This window comes from Hyperoodon ampullatus (genome assembly GCF_949752795.1).
Source record: "Hyperoodon ampullatus genome assembly, chromosome: 2".
Taxonomy (NCBI): domain Eukaryota; kingdom Metazoa; phylum Chordata; class Mammalia; order Artiodactyla; family Ziphiidae; genus Hyperoodon; species Hyperoodon ampullatus.
In genome coordinates this window covers 37,452,760-37,470,239 of record NC_136915.1, presented here as the reverse complement: position 1 = coordinate 37,470,239, position 17,480 = coordinate 37,452,760, and the positions used below count along the sequence as shown (strand labels likewise).

General features: G+C 50.4%; 1 protein-coding gene across 6 annotated transcripts in view; it reads left to right on the top strand.

Annotated features, from left to right (window-relative positions):
* Positions 1-17,480, top strand: part of ERI3 (ERI1 exoribonuclease family member 3) — a gene marked incomplete at its 5' end in the record, with an annotated part of 129,180 nt that overhangs the window by 33,756 nt on the left and 77,944 nt on the right. For all 6 annotated transcript variants that reach the window (XM_079696439.1, XM_079696438.1, XM_079696437.1 and 3 more), the window contains 2 exons: positions 5,775-5,834; positions 10,107-10,198. In XM_079696439.1, coding sequence (XP_079552565.1) covers positions 5,775-5,834; positions 10,107-10,198 — 152 coding nt within the window. The remainder of the gene's footprint in view (positions 1-5,774; positions 5,835-10,106; positions 10,199-17,480) is intronic.

The window sequence follows — 17,480 nt, the reverse complement described above, 5'->3', positions numbered from 1 at the left end:
AGGCTCAAAGAGCCATCGGCAGAGAGGAGGTGCCCCTGAAGAGTTTGACCCCCAGGACTGTATGGAGAGGCCTTCTATGGCTGCTTTTCCCTGTGGTGCATCGTGTTATTTACTCTGTGGTAGCCACAGGCTGTGTGTGGTGGAATCACCGGTCAAGTGTGTGTGGTAGAGGTGATGGGAAAACATGAGCGTTTTTGGGGTGAGAGTACATTAGAGACTTTGTGCCTTCATTTAGAGACCTACTTTCTTCATATGAATGAAACAGGAGGAAAGAAGTTCTTGAGTAATCCCAAAACAATCCCTTTGGTGTGGAAGGGGCTGGGGAAGGGCCTGCCTGCACTGCTGGGGGTGCTCAGTGGGCTCTGAGACTGACTTAGCCCAAATATGAGTCTTAAGGGTCTCTCCAGGGATGGATGCCAGGGACCCAGGTGGGCCTTTTGTTGTAGGCATCCATCTGCCAAGGTGTCTAGTCTCTCAAGCCTTTTGTTGTTCCTACCAATGATGTGGAGGCTCTTGCTTCCTCTGGGGTCCACTGTTTTTCCCCCTCTTTCCCCTGGGAATTACCTATACCACTAGGGGGTGCTAATCTGTCCTGTTTGCCCCTTTTGAAAAAAATCATCATTTTAATGACGATGAAAATCCCCTTCCTTATGGGAAGGGAAGGGAAGACTTTCCTTAAACCAGCCAGATACCTGAGCCCGCCACTGGCCTGAAAGTGTAATGTCCTCTTATCCTTTTCTTCCTCCTTCGTATGTGTGGCCTCCCCCTCGGGGGCTCCAGTTCCAGCTTGCTGCCTGGCATAGACAGGCCTAAATTGGAAGTTGCTACTTGTTTAGGAATGGAACAGAGCACTGCTGGAACTCAGCCCTGGGCAGGAATGGATGATTGAGAATATTGGGAAAAGGGTTTTTTTTCAGAGCAGGGCGGCTGCTGATTCTCTTTTGGGGAAGGGGAGGAGGGATTGTGAGACTTTTTTTTTTTTTTTTTTTAAATTTTTGGCTGCATTGGGTCTTTGTTGCTGTGTGCGGGCTTTCTTTAGTTGCAGCAAGCAGGGGCTACTCTTCGTTGCGGTAGCTTCTTTTGTTGCAGAGCACGGGCTCTAGGCGCGCGGGCTTCAGTAGTTGTGGCACGTGGGCTCAGTAGTTGTGGCTCGCGGGCTCTAGAGCGCAGGCTCAGTAGTTGTGGTGCACAGGCTTAGTTGCTCTGCGGCATGTGGGATATTCCCGGACCAGGGCTCGAACCTGAGTCTCCTGCATTGGCAGGCGGATTCTTAACCACTGCGCCACCAAGGAAGTCCTGATTGTGAGACTTTGATGAAAGATGTTTCTTTTTTGTAGAAAGTTTCACCCAAGGACACACATACATAATTTGGAGGGTAGTAGCCTTGGTGGTGTGGGATTCTCATTACGAAGCCTGCTCTGAAGTGAGGCTGCGGCTGTGCTGTAGGTATGGATTCTGCCATTTTGTCTCAGGCTTCCGGAGCTCAGAACTCTCCCTGGCCTGGTCCCTGCCTTTGCATCCAGCCTCAGATCTCCCTGCTTCGTCTCCCCCTCACTTCCCTCGGTCTGCCTCTGCACGCGATGGTCTTTCTGCCTCTGTGTTGCGCCCACCCTCCTACTTGTCCTCCAGCACCCTGCTCAGGGTCACCTTCTCTGGGAAGCCTTCCTTGAGCTGGGCTGTGCTCACCCCAGCGTAGCACCAATCAGATACATTATACTGCAGTCATTTATCCATCTCCCCACTAGATTGTGAGTTCCTTGAGGGCAGAAACTAGATCTGATCCATCTTGGTCCCATCCTTAGGGCCTGGCACCAAGTAAAAATACATGTTCCTTGAGTGAATATTGTCAAGGAGTTTTTCAACCACACCTTGCCTCCCCTCGGAGTAGCCGTGCTGCTGACTTGCTCTTTTGAGTAAGTAAAGTCTTCTTTGTAAAACCTCAGGTCATCTAAATATTGCCCCATCTTCATACTAGATGGACTGTAATGCAAAGAGAGGCATGGACACGGGATGGGGCTGTCATTCTGAGACCTCATCCAATCTGGCGGTAGTTGCCTTTGCGGGTCGGGAGGGAGGTCATTATGGCCAGAAGGAATCTTTCATTAGTAAGTGTGAGGAACAAAAACCTCCAGATTTTTCTAAGCAGCTCCTCTGGTAGGATTTTCTCTCTTGCACAAGAAGTGTTTTAAGAACCCTGACCGTGTGTGTACACGCACAAGCACATGCTTGTGTTGGGAGAGAGACAGGCTCAGTGCTGGGCAGCAGGAAGAGGGATTCTGCCTTGAGTGAGTCTGCAGCCCACGTGTAGACACTCTTACTGCTCTGTGTAATGGACATGTTGTTAGACTTCTTGAGGTCCTTTCTTAGTTCCAGTTGATAGTTGGTCTGGAGACATGGTTCTGACAGAGATAGGATGGGATGTGTTTCTTTCCTTTCCCTACCACCTCTAGAATCTGCTCCAACTCATCAGATCTCTGTCTCTAGCAGCTGGGCTGACCATGTGCAGTCTTTTTTGTTGTTGTTGTCATTGTGAAAAAAAAAAAACTAGGAAAAATACCCATTTTGCTAACTGCCAGTAAAGGGCTTTGTCTTGCACCTGTACTTATAAAGGGTGAGATTTATTGGTCTCTTTGTCTGAGGAGAAAGAGTGGGTCTGATTATCAGATTGCACACCAGAGACAAGTGCTTATGTAATCAACAAACTGTCTTGGTGTCAGAATACGATTGTGCTGGAGATAAACTGTGAAGGGAGAAAGCACTGGATGCTGACATGCTATTGGCACCGAGTGTCCTGGGCTGCTTCGTGTAGTTGCCAGTGTTTATGAGGAAGCCAGCTCGTTCCTGGACAAAGCCCTTGTGCGGGAGGGGATCTCAGTAACCAGCCATGTTATCAGTCAGGGTCAAAAGCCCCTCGCCTTGTGGTTTCTGAGTCTGGAGAAGCGGGAGTTAATCTGTAATCCCTCAGTGAAAGGAGCCACAGAGCACACATTAATTCTTCCTCTCACCTCTCCTGCTTTAAGTGGTTAAGGTCTCTGAGCTCTGTTTAGCCTGTGAGCCCTGGTTCTCAGCTTAATAAATACTTGGCTTTGCTCTAGTACCTTTCATTGTGAGGCTGTGAAAGCTTTTTACAAACATATATTAACCCAAGTGGGAATGGGCTTAAACAGCAGCATGAAAGATTTAGGTTAGGCATAAGGTATAACTTCCCAGTATTTATTTTATTATATTGTCTCTCTTCCTCACAGTTTGTGGTACAAGTCTTATAGGTTGTCAGTATCAGGTACAGGGACTGACTTTTAAGATTTCAACCCCTCTTCATCCAGTGCCTTGGCAGAGCTGATAAGATGTGGTCCATTGTTGGAGGCATTAATGCAGGGGAGTGAGGCCTGCCCCTGAAAGGATCTCAAGCCCCTGTGTCTCTGGGGGTTGAGTTCAAGTCCTTCAACTGTAAGCCGTAAGCCATGTCCTGCTGGACATGACGGTCTGGGAAGCATGGAGAGGGAGGGAGCTGAGCTCACTAGGCTCCTCCCAGGCTGATGATTCTGGGATTGCTGAGCCCTGGAGAGGAGTGTGAGAGAGCCCCAGGATCCGGGAGGCTCCCACCCTCACCACACCCCAGGGTGGGAAGAGCTGGGCCTAGTCTGTGGTGAGAGACCCTGCAGAGCAGCGCCCCGGTTTTTCTTTTCGGTGTAGTGCTTTTCCTGGGGCCCAGGGAAGGTGCTTGTGCACCTTGTACACAAGTGCTGACCTAAGTCCCATCTCCACGGAGGGAGGGTTCTTGGCAAGGGTGCCATTGGTTTCCTGTGTAAGCGAGACTTTCTGGAAGCCCTTCAGTGTTCATCTGAGTGACCCTTGGTGGGAGCCAAGAGAAGGAGTAGACCTAACCTTGCCCCAGGAAACTCAGACTGGATGTGAGACTGTACACAGACCCTGGGGCTTTTTGAGAAGAATGGCTGTGGGCCCTCTTTTCCAGGATAGCCCTGACCCAAAGCCCCAGCTCTAGGCTTGGGGATGTGACTCGGCCCTGGGAGAACTAAGCAGGAGAGAAGCTGGGCGAGAAAGGGCAGTGGTAGGTGCATGGGTACCAGCCAGTCATCTGGCTATTGGACCTGGAGTTGGCACCAGGCCTACTCTGGACTCCGGCCCCTGCAGGAGACAAAACACCGGGCCCTTCCTGCTCAGTGTGTGGGTCGGGAAGGCCGACAGGCTCTGGGTACTGGCTGGACTGGGCCAGCACGGGGCTGCCAAGAAGAACGCAGATTCCACAAGGGCAGGGTTTCCACGCTTTTCTTCACTGTTGGATCCCCGCTTCCTAGAATGGGGCCCAGCCTCTCCAGGAGTAGATGTTGACTAAATAAAAGGAGGAGTCTTAGCACTCCAGGATGAAAGCTGCAGACCCTGGGCTCTTCCCCATCCCCGCCCCCAGCCCTCAGGGGACCGACCACCTTTTCTTCTCTTTGGCTCAGGCCCTCCCTCTGCTGGGCAGTTCTTTGGTCTCCCAAGCAAGGAAAGGGTGTGGAGGTGCCAGCCGGGTGGGCATGCTGTGGGTTAAAGCCTCGCAAAACAACAGTGTAGTTAATCTTTCTAATTTATTTTCCTTTTAGACCATGGGAAGTCTGTAGGCAGCAGCTGTTACCCAATTAAAATACAGATTAATATAAAAACAGTTTCTGGAATATAAAATAGAGTGGCTGTGTCCTTACACTTCCTTAAAATACCACCTAATAATGACTTGATGAACTACAGAAACCCACCTAGAGGAACTCAGCGTTCTTAAAATGAAAATTTCTTCCCTAAAAGGTGTGTATTACCATTCCATGTAAGTCGCTATGAGAAAATAACCTTCCCTCTTAGAGCCAGCGGTTTCTGTGAGTTGGGTATTTATTTGGTATTCATTAAATGTAATTATAGTTTAATTGGAGTTTAATCCACCACCCTCCCCACCCCCCGCACTTAAAAAAAAAAGAAAGTTTCCAAGCAGGCCTGAGATGCTACTCTGTCTGGAAGTGGCTGGGGGCATGTTGGTCACCGTGATTTCCAGCTGGGCCCACGTCTGTGCAGGGGGCCTCCTGCCGCAAGCCTTCCAGGCAGCCTATCTAGTCTGCACTTGAGGGATATTTTCCACTTCAAAACAAAACAAAGCAACAAGCTGGTTTGAACCTAGGCCTGACCTGGGTGGAGTGGAGGCCCTTGAGTCAGAAATTCTCTAGACTAGGTTAGTAGGCTTTTTTGTCTGCTAAAGGTGCCTGTTTCCTGTTTGGCTAGCTGGTATTGAGGGCCCAGGTATGCAGGGTGAAGGGTGGATGCCTGGGGGGCTCCCTCGGCCCATTGCTGGTTTCAGAGGGGGAAGTGCTGGACACCGGCGCTCAGAGAAGGGGTGGACTTGGAACCAAGTGTGCTGGTCCCGTGTGAGCATTTCCCAAGTTCTGCAGGAACTTCTAAGAAGCTTGGAGGTGAATTCACTGTAATTCGGGGGGAGTTATTGAGCCTATTGAATTCAGAAGACACATAAAATCAAATTTTCTGCAAAATGAAAGCTGAAACAGGTCTGAGACCCACCCCGTGGTTGGTATGTGGATGTGTACCCCCATCTTGGGGCAGGAAGTTGTGGGGAAACTTGATTCCCAAGGCTTCTGTCAGGTTCGGAGCCTACAACTGTGCAGGTCAGAGTCTTTTACGGTAGAAGGAGAAAAACAGAAAGGAAAGGATCCAGTCCAGCTTTGAGTCCCTGCGCCCTGGTTTTCCACCCATCGGCTATTTCTCTTTTCTTTCAGCTCACCGGGATTATTCAAGCCATGGTGGATGGTCAGCCAAGCCTGCAGCAAGTGCTGGAGGTAGGTTGAGTGACCTTTAATTCCTGACCTCTGACCCCTTCCTGCTGGCTTCCTCGCCTTCCTCTCCCTCCCCTCGTGAGAACGTAGCCGTGTAATTTGACTATGATTATGGCTTGATTAGAATAACATTTGCTGTCACATCAGTGACATGCTGTTGAGAGTATTGAACCATTGATCTGTCATCTCCAGCTGTTCCCGTCAGGGTTACTGACGAGATGTCCGAGTGCCACCGGGGGTTGGTGGAGGCCCCGCCAGCTCCCGGCCCGTGGCTGTGCTGGCTGGCGGCTCCAGCGGCTCGGGCAGCCCGTGCTGGGCGGCTGGGAGTAGGGGAGCCAAGCTGCAGCGCTGCGGGCTGGCCCCAGAGACTGGAGGTGTTTTTGTTTAGCTTTAGTGTTGGCTTCCTGTGGCATGTGAGCACTTCATTAACTCACGCAGAACTCCCCATCGATGGCTTTTGTTTGCTGTCAGCTCCTCCAGGAGGTGCGGCCGGCCCGTCTGCCCCACTGCAGCTTGCCGCTGGATGCATCGTGCTTGTCAGGGGTGCAGAGGCTGCGCTGGGTAATGATTCCTAATCAGAATAATTACAACAATTGCCTGTGTGAGGAAAATCAAATTAAAGGCTTTAGAACCCTTGGCAGAGACCATACTTCTGGGATGTTCTCCTCCGGGAGCTGGAAAAGGTTAAGATGCTGCTGCTTGTGCTCCAGCCTGAGGGAGTCAGGAAGCGGTGCTTGGCCTCAGCTCGTCTCCCACCCCTGCGGGCCTGGGATTTTCAGAGAGGGAGAAAGGTCCCCCTTCCATTCCCTTCTCTAGCGGGAGGAGAGAAGAGAAAAAGCCTGTGGATCTCCTTAGGTGCTTTATTTATCTTTAAGAGCAATAAACCCAAAGCTCAGCCCCTATATCACAGGAGAGAGCAGAGTGTCTGGGAGGATAGCAGAGCACATCTGCCTCGGAGGTAGTCCACCTGGAGGGAGCAGGGTGGTGGAGAGGGAGGAAGATCTCTTTCTTGAGCCTAGAGGCCTGTCCCATGGGAGAGAGAAATGCAGACTGAATTTCCTGGGGCTCCTCAGGATGGAACTAGGGCCAGAGAGAGAGGTCTAGGCTCACCCAGTGGCCGAGTGTGTTGCCTGTCCCAGGGAGTGTGCAGGCCCAGGCTCTGTGGCTGGTCAGACTCTTGTGGGGTTGGGAGAAGATGGGCTCTGAGGTGTCTCCCAGCCCCACTGACCCTCTTTTTTGGGTGGGGAGATTCACCCTATGACTAAGGGGGGTCCTCAGCCTGGACTGCTCCCTCCAAGCCCAGACTCAAGGAGAAAGAGGGGACCCTTCCTTCCCTATCTCCCAGCCAGCATCCCAGAGCAAGGCCAGGGGGGCAGGCAGCTTTTCCCTGGAGTGTCTCTGGCTGGGATCCCGGGAAGAAGATGCTTATTCTGGGCCAGCACCAAACCAGCGCTGTCGAGGTTATGGAGTTTTCTCCACAGCGGCGCTGGTTGAGGGGGAGATTGTTCTTCAGAAGGCTTCCTCCTGCTGACCCCAGGCCAGCTCTGGAGCAGGATGCTCAGAGGATTCTGAGTCTCACCCAGGAAGCTACTTTCTGCTATTTCAACATATTTTGGGGGTGAAGAGGGGGAGATTCCTGGCACTGGCCTAGATAGGAAATCTCCGGGACGACAAGGAGACCAGACCGGGCTCTACTCTTTCCCATTAGCCCTGAGTTGGTTATAGAGCTGAAGAGCTAGTTCTTGTCCTAAGCAAGGCCCTGAGCAGATGGCCAGTTAGATGTTTGCCTGACACATTTGTTCTAAGCAGGGCTCAGTCTGCATTCCTCTAGACCTTCAATAGCCAGGAGGGCTGGCTGATTGGGGCTTGTCTTGGTGGACCCTCCAACCCTTTATCCATTCAAACAGGAAGGGAAGGAAAAGGACAGGCCTGATTCCAAAAGCATCACTTTCCTGGACAGGCTCGTAGCAGAAGCTGCTCACTAAATATCTGCTGCATGAGTGAATGGCCTTGGCCCTAAGCTTCCAAGGAGCAGTAAGTGCTTCTCATGGTGAAGCCCTGGTCTTGCTGGGCATTGCCTCCTGACAGTCCTGTCCTGTCCTGTCCTGCTCTCTTTTCCAGGACCACTGTGCAGGAATTGGGGCGTTGGGGAGCCCCCTAGCAGGTGGGGCACTTACCTTGGGGATTTAAGGCCAGTGAACTGGAGCGAGATTAGCTGACTTAGGGACCTCCAGGTTTGCCTTACCTCTTTTCTTACGTAAAGTCTGCCTTATTTTCTTTAGGTGATCCTGGGGAAAGGATGCATGTGTGTGTGTGTCGTGCAAGGGTTTGGGCCAGAGTGACTGGGGAGACAAACCGTTCAGCAGTGGAAGGTCCAGAATTTAGCTGCTGGGGAGACCCTCGGGCTGAGGAGGATTCTCTGGTGTGCAGACTGTGAAGAGGGTCTGCAGAGTCTGGTACTGAGGAGTGGCCCTGATGTCCCAGGAGATAGGGCTGCTGTAGTCGTGGACCTCGATGGGATCCTTGGCCCTGTTCCAGGACTGCTTCAGCATGGGCCAGGCCTCCAGAATCTCTGCGGTTCCAGGGAGCCCAGGATTACCATGGGCTCTCCATTACCTGCTGGGCACACAAGGCCCTTCACAGTCTGGCCTAACCTAGTCCCCCAGCCTCAGTTCCTGCCCTTCCTTTCAATCACAGCGGACTCCAGTCACGTTATTTCTTACTCACATTTTAATCAAGAAGACACTGTGCTGGGTTAGGGATTAAGACGGTGAATAAGACAGCTAAGAGTCCCTGCCTTTGTGATGCTGATAGTCTGGTGGGGAAGGCAGACATTAAACAGACAGTTGCTTATCAGATACAAAATGTCTGTGCCTAAGTCTTTGCCTCTGCCTGGAGTGTCCTTTCCTGTGTTCCATGCTGTCAAGCAAACTCTTAGTTTTGTCATCAAGCCCTTAGTTCAGTCGTCTTTATGAAGCCTTTCTGACTCCTTTCCCTGTAAAAGGTAAGGCTAGCCTCTGCCTCTTCTTGGTCTGATGGCATCCTGGGTACTTCTCCATTGCTGCCTCTATTATATTGTATTAAGATGATCTGTCTTTCTCCCCTTCCCAGCCTACTGTCTATTTTTAGGTAGACACTTAATACATTATCACATATAATTCTCAAAACAATCCTGTAAGGTTAGTCATCCTACCTCGTTTTATAGATGACGGAAACTGAAGTTCAGAGGGGTTATGTGACTTTTAAATGACTTCCCATCAGTGACACAGCCAGGATATGGAAGAGCCAAGGTTAGAACCCAGATGTGTCTGACTTTCAATCCCACGTTTCTAACAACTATGCAATATAGCCTTTAAAAATAATCCTCCTGTGTGAGTGGAGCAGCAGTGTGATCTGCTGCACTCTTGCCCCATGCCTGGGATCTTCTGAAAAATAGGCAATGCTTCATGAATTCTTTATGATAATTTTCTCGGTATATACTGATTTTAGTATTTGTACTTCCAGTGTGAGGCAAATAATAAAATGGATCAAAGGGATGAAGGGGAAGAAAGACTTAAAGTGTGTTTAGGAGTAGTTTCTTTCCCTGTCTAGGAATTGAGCTCAGCCTTCAAAAGATTCCGCTGAATTTGAATCCCCAACCAGGAGAGGAGAAATACAAAGTCTGGGGCCAGTTTATGAGCTTCAAGCGACTGGAGCAGGCAGTGCTATCCCTGTTGTCAAGATGGGCCTACAGCCCGGCAGAGGAGCCTCTTCTGCTAGACTCATGGTGAAAATTAACTTCACCTTCATTTGGGGAATAACCAAATTAATAAATTTGGTTAGTAGACATTTGGTGGGAGGGTGGAATGAATAAATGAGCGAATGAACCTGTGAATTGGAGTTCCCTGCATGGGGCCTCCTCCCAGCCTGTTCTCGTGGCCCAGGACAGCCTGTGTCTGTGCTAGGCTGTGCCTTTGTTTGAGGACCAAAGGTATGTGGACTGACCTACTGGGATCTGTCCTTATCCTGTCCAGGGTGGGCTGCCAGGCACTGGGGGAGTGGAGGGACTCCCTGCCCCCCACCACTTGGGCTTGTGGGATCTGCCTGCAGGGATTGTCCTGCAAGGGCCTCCAAAGTTCTGAGCCAAGACTGAGAACCCAGAGTGGAGGGATAAGATTACAATTTTCTCCTGGTCTGATTACAAGCAGCTTATCTGCGTTTCACTGTGTGGCTCTTCACAGACTCAGGGAAAAAAAAAAAGGAAAATCTCATCTGTTCTTGTTGTGTACTTTTCAGAGGGTCGATGAGTGGATGGCGAAGGAAGGCCTCTTAGATCCAAACGTCAAGTCAATTTTTGTCACCTGTGGAGACTGGGACTTAAAAGTCATGTGAGTATGAGTAGGACTCCTTTGCTGGCAGGGCTTGGAATCTGCGGGGCCAGGTTTTGCCTTTCTCAGGCTCAGATGTCCAAGCCTCAGGGCACCTGGGTCAGGGAGTCCCTGGATTTTGGGGTCAGCAGGGCAAGACGAGGGCTGGGAGCCCTGCCTTCTGCCTCTAGAACCAGGAGTGGACAGGCTAAGTACCCTGCTAGTACTGCTGTTGCCTTCTTGCCTTTGCCAGGGCAGCCCTTCCTGTTGTGGAGCTACATGTTATTGCCCTGAAAAGAAGGAGGTAAAAGAGAGTCTTAAATTTTTTTCTAAACCAAATACATAGTATTTACTGTTCTAAATGCTTTGGAAATAGTAAGTCATTTACTAACCCTAGGGATTCTTGTTATTCTTACTTTATAGATGAAGACCTTAAGGCACAGAGAGGTTAAGTAACTTGCCCAAGAACACACAGAGCCAGAATTCAAACACAGGCAACCTGGCTCCAGGGTCTATTCTCTTAACCATTATACTAGGCTAGGCTTTTATCTGGGATACAAGGCCCTGACAGTCTCACGGAGAGCCCAGTGTGGGGATGAGAGAGGGAAGCTTCTAGGAAGCTGCCCAGGTTACCAGCCTCCTCTTTCCTCCTTTGTCACCACTGCTTTTTCTCCTTTGTCTCCTGATCCTACCCCAGTTATGGAAGACAGAACTGGTTCCTCTGCTGGGTTGACACTTCTGCCTCTTGGCTATCCTCCTGGATACCTGGCTTCAGAGACCCCCCAGGGAACTAAAGCGGGGTGGAGGTGGTGGGGCACTGTTTGCTGAGGACTGATAGAATCGATACCTCTGTGTTCTTTATGACTGAAGGTGGCAGCAAGCACTCTGTGTGTGTGTGTGTGTGTGTGTGTGTGTGTGTGTGTGTGTGAGCGAGCTTTTGAACACAGGGTAGGGTATTGGCCGGGGTGGGGAGTCGTGGCTCTAGAGTGACATTTCCTAAAAATTCAGGCATTACTTTCTCACCAAGATCCTTTTTATGCCTTTTGGATGCTGGGCATTGTGGTGAAGTTCTGCACCCAGGTGGCTGTCCAGCCTGCTATTGGACCCAACCCTCTAGGTGAGGTGGGAGGAAGGGCAGGCCTGGATCACATAAGCGCCTGTGCACCTGTCTCCCTCAGCCCTTAGGTCGTGCGCACGCTGACTGCACACCACAGGCTTCAGAGCTCCTGTTGATGCTCGTTGTCAGGGAAATTACAGTTCCTGGGCCTGGAGGCAGAGCTGAGTCGGGGGAGGGTTCCACAGAGAAGGTGAGGAGGAGGAAGGCTGTTGTTGCTCTGTTAAGGCATCCTGGGCAGCTTTGAGCGCTCGAAGTGGGAAGGGACTTACGAGGAGCTCCAGCACAGGAGAAGCTGTCTGGGGTGGGGTGGGGTTCAGGCTGACACCCAGAGTTCTGGGGCTCGTGTGGCCCAGACCAGAGGCCCAGCTTCTCCAGGTAGCCTTCTGAGACTCCCACTCTCCCAGTGGCTTTCTCTCTTTGGTGTGTTCATGTCCCAAACACCCAGTTTCAGCATCTTCTGTGATAGCTGTGAGTGGTGTGTACTTATACGTGTATATGAAAGCTTTCCTGTGCGTGATGTTGGGGACCGTCTGGTTGGTTTCTGCATGAGAAGGAGAGGAGATGCCATCTTCCTTGGGTCTGGCCTGTGCTGGCCTGCAGCACCAGTTCAGGCCTTGTCACGGTAGGCCCTGGACAGATTTTGGTGACTCAGGAGGCTGCTTTGCATCTTCACGAGAACTGGTGTAATCAAGAAGAGGGATAGGGTTGGGGAATCAAATCACACATAAAAGGAAATCAGATGTTAATGAACACATACTACATTTCACTCAGTCCTCCTAACTGCCTTCTCGGGTAGGAGGTGGTGTCTCCCTTTTATAGATGAAAAAAACAAAGCACAATTAAAAACTGAGGCTCAAATTGGCAGACTCAGAGGTAGGCAGAATTGAATTCTTAAGGCCACATAGCTTCCGAAAGAGATGATTCCGGCGGACTTTGGTGGCTGGTTTGGGTCTGGCTCGGGAAGGCCAGTGAAGCTCTGAAAGCCAGTGAGCAGGGAGGTGGCAGGTGGCAGGTGGCTGGGGGAGGAGACCTCTGTGTCTGCCTTTTAGAAGCAGGACCCCACATAAGTGCTGGGAAGGCTCTTAATTAAATGTGTAACAAAATAAAAACAGCCAGAGAGGAAATCTAAGTAGTGCTGCGTGACGGTGCACAGCTTTTCCATGTTCCTGGAGCCTCTTGTCAGATGGCTGTCGTCAGAACAGCCACTTTCTCACACGCCTGGTAAAGCCTGCTGATGAGCCTGACAAGGGTGGTGTTAAACTGACACCCACAACTTGTTAGTATGTGGCTCACTTCTTATTTTGACATCCATTTTCAGATTTAACTAAGTCTAAGGAACTCGGCAAATATTTTCATTTCCCACTCTAGTCTCTCAGAGCCATGGTTCCCTCTCGCTGCTGTCCTTCCCCTCCTCTCCCAACCCCCCTCTTCCTCCAACCAGCTTCACATGACTTTTGTTGGAAAGGGCCTGATTAGTGAGGCACTGAGAAATGGGGACTGAAGTGGCAGCGGAAATCCCACTGGAGAAAAGAAATCTGCTCCCATCCTGACAAAATCATTTTGTGTCCATCTTTGGTCAGTCTGAATGGGTTGACACTCAGGTTTACATGGGCTTTGATGCTATCATCACAGATCCTGCTACGGTGGGTTTTAATTTAGGGGGCGCAGATTTAATTCTCCTTCTAAACCTGTTTAAGAAATGACACTCGTGGTTTTGGCTCTTGGTCAGCTTGCCTTTCCTACCTGACCTACCTTTCCTTTGCCTTACCTGGTATTTCTTGAAGCTCCCTGTAGAGTTTAGTGTTCTTTCACCAATTTTCTCTCTTTCCACTTACCCAGGCTCTCTGTATTGTCTCTGTGGAGGGCTTCCACCTTCAGCATGGTGGGAGGATAGGGCGGATGCGGAGTGAGGAGTGACACCGGCAGAGGTGCTGCCCTTGAGGAACTCAGCTTTTCACCTGTAGCTTGGAGACCTGTGTTTACCAGCTGAATAGCACAGGTAGCTGAGAAGCTAGACCAAAGGCTTTTCCAGTGGCCTGTGGGTCTGAGATCAGGAGGACGGGGGTGTGGGCTGGGAGTAGGGGACAAGGAAGAGCTGATATGAGGGTGGACCTGGTCCATGGTGCCGTCTGGGAAGGAGCCCTTTGGAGGAGAGGGGCAGGATCAGCAGACACCGCTGTGGGGACGCAGGGCCCCGGGGTCTGCTCAAGGTCTGCTGAGAGGGTCCTCCTCCCCCTCCCCTTCAGCTTTGGAATAGCGACCATTGGAGGTCGACTGTGTGAATGCGGGCCTGGCATTTGACTTGAGTGTTTTCCTTGCTTTCCTCGTGAGGTGTGCATGCCACACCCCTCTGTTGGTGAAAGTCTGGAGATCAAGAGATACTTGCTCAACATTTAACATTATTTTGTGTGAGACCATCTGAACTAATTTTGCAACAAAAAACTCAGCCACCTGGGTAGAAAGCTTTCTGAAAAAAGAATGATAATTTATAAGAGTGCCAACTGGGGGAAAGCACTTAATACTACGCTGTCCAGCCAAAGGAAATGAGATCTATTCCAATTACTTCAGTACTCTGACATGAAGTTTTTTGTGTTATTTTGTTCTTTATTCATCATGAAGAAGACCAATCAGGAGGCAGGTGGAAGCGTCTGTGCGAAAGTCACACCTGAATTCACACTCTTTTTTTTTTTTCAGATGACTGAACCCTTTCCAGACTACATAGGTCTCCCTTGTTGTTTCAAGTACAAACAAACATGATGTCTCTGATTGAAAAAAAAAAAAGACACTTGCTCATATTACCCTACTCACTGCTTGATTTGGGGGCATGCACTCAATGGGGACTACTGAGGGTCATGCAGCCAAGACTGTGGAAGAGCAGAAACTGCTGTCACCTGGAGTGAAGTCCCATGGCGGTGAAAGCACCCGCCTGGGGAGCACTGTGGGGCAGGGACTGTCTCGTGGGGCGTGTAGATGAAGGCTGAAATGCTGAGCCGGTGACATGCTTGATGGGGGTCAGTCTGGGCCCTCTTGGCATCATTCAGCAGAGCTGACCACTTCATCCTTCTTGAAGCACTCTTCATTTCTACTTATGTCTCCTGTTTCTCTGACTTTCCCTTCACAGTCCTTTTGGCAGATTCTTCTTTCCTTTTTTCTTAAATTTGGTGTTTCTTAAATATTGGTATTTCTTCGACCTCTCTCCTAGTTGTCTTTTCTTTTTATCCGACACACTCACACTTACCAGGGTGATCTAATCTATTCCCAGCTTCAGTTATTCTCTGTATGCTGTCTTCTCATCTTTTCCTCCACCTGAGACGTGGGAACTGACATGGCAGCAGTGATCCCACTGGAGAAAAGGAATCGGCTCCATCTGCCATCTGAACTCCAAGCCTTCATATCCAGCCCCTGTTCTCTCTCTTACCTAGATATACACAGACCCCTTAAAGCTCAGGTGTTACTTTTCTCCCAACACCTTGTCCTCCACCATTCTCTTAAATAATGACTGACTGGTACCATCTACTCAGTAGTTCCGACAGAAACCTGAGAATCACCCTTGGTTCCTCCCTTTAGCCATAACAAATTAATTGCCAAATCCTATTGATCCTTTGTCCCAGAGGTTTCTCAGAGTCTTTGCCTTCTTTCCAAACCCACTACCACTGCCCTAGTTCAGGTCACCATATTCTTCTTGGATTCCTACGAAAGTCTTCTTGCTCACTGGTCTCTCTGACTGTCTTGCTTCTGTTCCTTTCTCCTAATTGTAGCAGATTATATCACACCCGCTTAGCAGCCTTCAAGGCTTCCCCTTGCCCTCCAGGCAAAGTCACGCTGTTTATTGGAGCTTTCAAGGCTCTTGTTTATTTCTCTAGCCTCATCTCTTGATGCTCTTTATGCATTCAGTCCCCACCCCAGCCAGTTGCTCTAACTGGCCAATTCCTAAGGGTCCCTCCTAACATCTTTCTCCAGGTGCCTTCCCGTGTGTTCTTGGAGCACATGTGCTTATTGATACATGAAAGTGTGCTGTAGCTGCCTCAACTTGTCCATCTCTTTCCCTAGATTGTGGGCACCATTACAACCCTAGGACAATGCTTGACATTTAGTAGTTGTTCAATAAATGTGTGTTGAATAAATGAAAACTAAGTTATGGAGTGGGCCTGTGGAATACCCTGCTCAGGAAGAATGGCAGAGGGTCATAGTGGGTAGGTCCAGGGAGAATGGAATGGGGGAGGAAACCTGGGGCCCTGCTGCACCAGCCTGAGTGTGACAGGTTAGAGGACCGTTCTGCTAGTGCCAAGGAGCTCCTGGGTTGCCCCTGCCAGCACTGGGTGTTGGGCCCTCCACGGTGGGTACCGGGTGAGATGGCGTAGGGGGGCCTGGGCGAGGGAGGAGGAGTTTGGTCCTAGGCGCAGTGTGAAGGGCTTTCTCTGAGACATTTGTGCCCCCAGGACTGAGGGCTGGGACTGCTCTGGGAAAGTTACATCAGGTAATAAAGATAGCGAGCCCTTATTGAGCACTTACTACATCCCAGGAGTCCTGCTGTGCTATTTATACATTAATCTCATTTAAACCTTACTACAATCCAAGGAAACTAATTATTTTTGTAATTTTTTTTTTTTAACAAATGAGGAAACTGGGGCCCAGAGAGGTAAGTAATTTGTCGAGGGCACACAACCAATTTGTGGCAGGGATTTGAACTCTAGAAGCCATGCGTTTGACCGCTCTGCCATCTGACCGTCTGCTTCTGTCTTCCTTCGTGGCCCATGGCTTTGTGGTTGGTGGGAACGCCCTTCCTCCTCTCCTTTGTTCGCAACTGAGTGGCAGAGCCTCAGGATGTTCTCTGACACCCTCGGCTTCTGGTACCTGGTCTGGTGTTGGCAGAGGTCTGGACTGTTACGATCATTTTGCTGTGGGGATATGGTTGGCCAGGAGGTGTGGTGGGGGATGACTTGGGGCTGTCTGAGAGCCTCTTTGCTGAGCTACAGATGAATGAATCCTCAGATCTGTTTTAAGGAAACCACTGCCAATATCACTTTGGACACCTCTGTCCTGTAGTATGTTTGAAAGCACGGGGGGCATCTCGTCGTGTCTTTAAGCTCATGAAAACATGTCTCTTGTCCATGGATTTGCCAGTTGGTCTCAGCACTGAGCTGTATCACCTTTGATTAGCAGCCTGCTGGGGGAAGGGGCTTGAGTAAGAACTCCCTGGCAGTCCTGACTTGTCTCATTTCCTGATACTTTTATCTGTCACTGCAAGCGCTTGGGCTCCCCTCCTGAACTAATTAAGTTTGCATGTGTTTAGACACATTGCCAAATAGGGCTTAGCAAAGCAGAACTGAGCTACATCTCTTTCTGAGTAGGGAAGGAAGGGTACATGAATGCTCCACCACGAGGACCGGGAGAAGTGTGGGTGACATGGAGCCGGTGTGTACAGATGATAAGCATTCTGCCCTGGCCTCCTCGGGACACAGCAGGCCTTCAAAGCAACCTTCTGATGAGCTGGCAGCAGCAGGTGAGGGCCCACCCTCCAGCTCTCTTAGTGAATTGGCGTTCTAAGAGGGCTGAGGATGGAAAGAGGGCAGGCTCTGAGTAGGATTCTTCTCCCAAGCACAAGCAAATCTGAACATAAGTTTAGTGGGATTTGCAGGGGGAGTTTGTAGGCCTGTGTGCTTTTTGCTGCCAGCCTGAACCTACCCAGCTCTGTGGCCTAAAACCACTTGTGTGGCTAGCGGAGTGCAGGGTGGCCTTCTTTCCAGGTCTGTGAGAAGTACATTGGAAACGTGGACCACTGAAGGCCGCACTTTCCTTTTTGCCTTGAAGACCCCAGACCACCCTGCACAGTCTGATGATCCCTGTGAAGTGGCGCCAGGGGGAGGGAAGGAGAGTCATATTGCACAGGATCTCCCCACCCTGGACGTAGGGTTCAGCCTAATGGATCACCACGGTGAGGTGATGGCTGCCAGCATGTTTCCATGTCAGACTGATACCTGCCTTTTACCTAGCGCTGGGTAGCCTGAGGTCTGAGATGTCCCGTGGCATCCTGCCCACACAGCAGCAGGCACGGGGCCTTACCATGTCATGGAGTCCTCCTCTGAGGTAGGGAGTGAGGGTATTTCCTACAGAAAGCAGGAGAAACAGCTGTCTGCCATGGTCAGGGCCTCGGTCCCATAGCTGTGAGGCCAGTGGGTCAGCTTC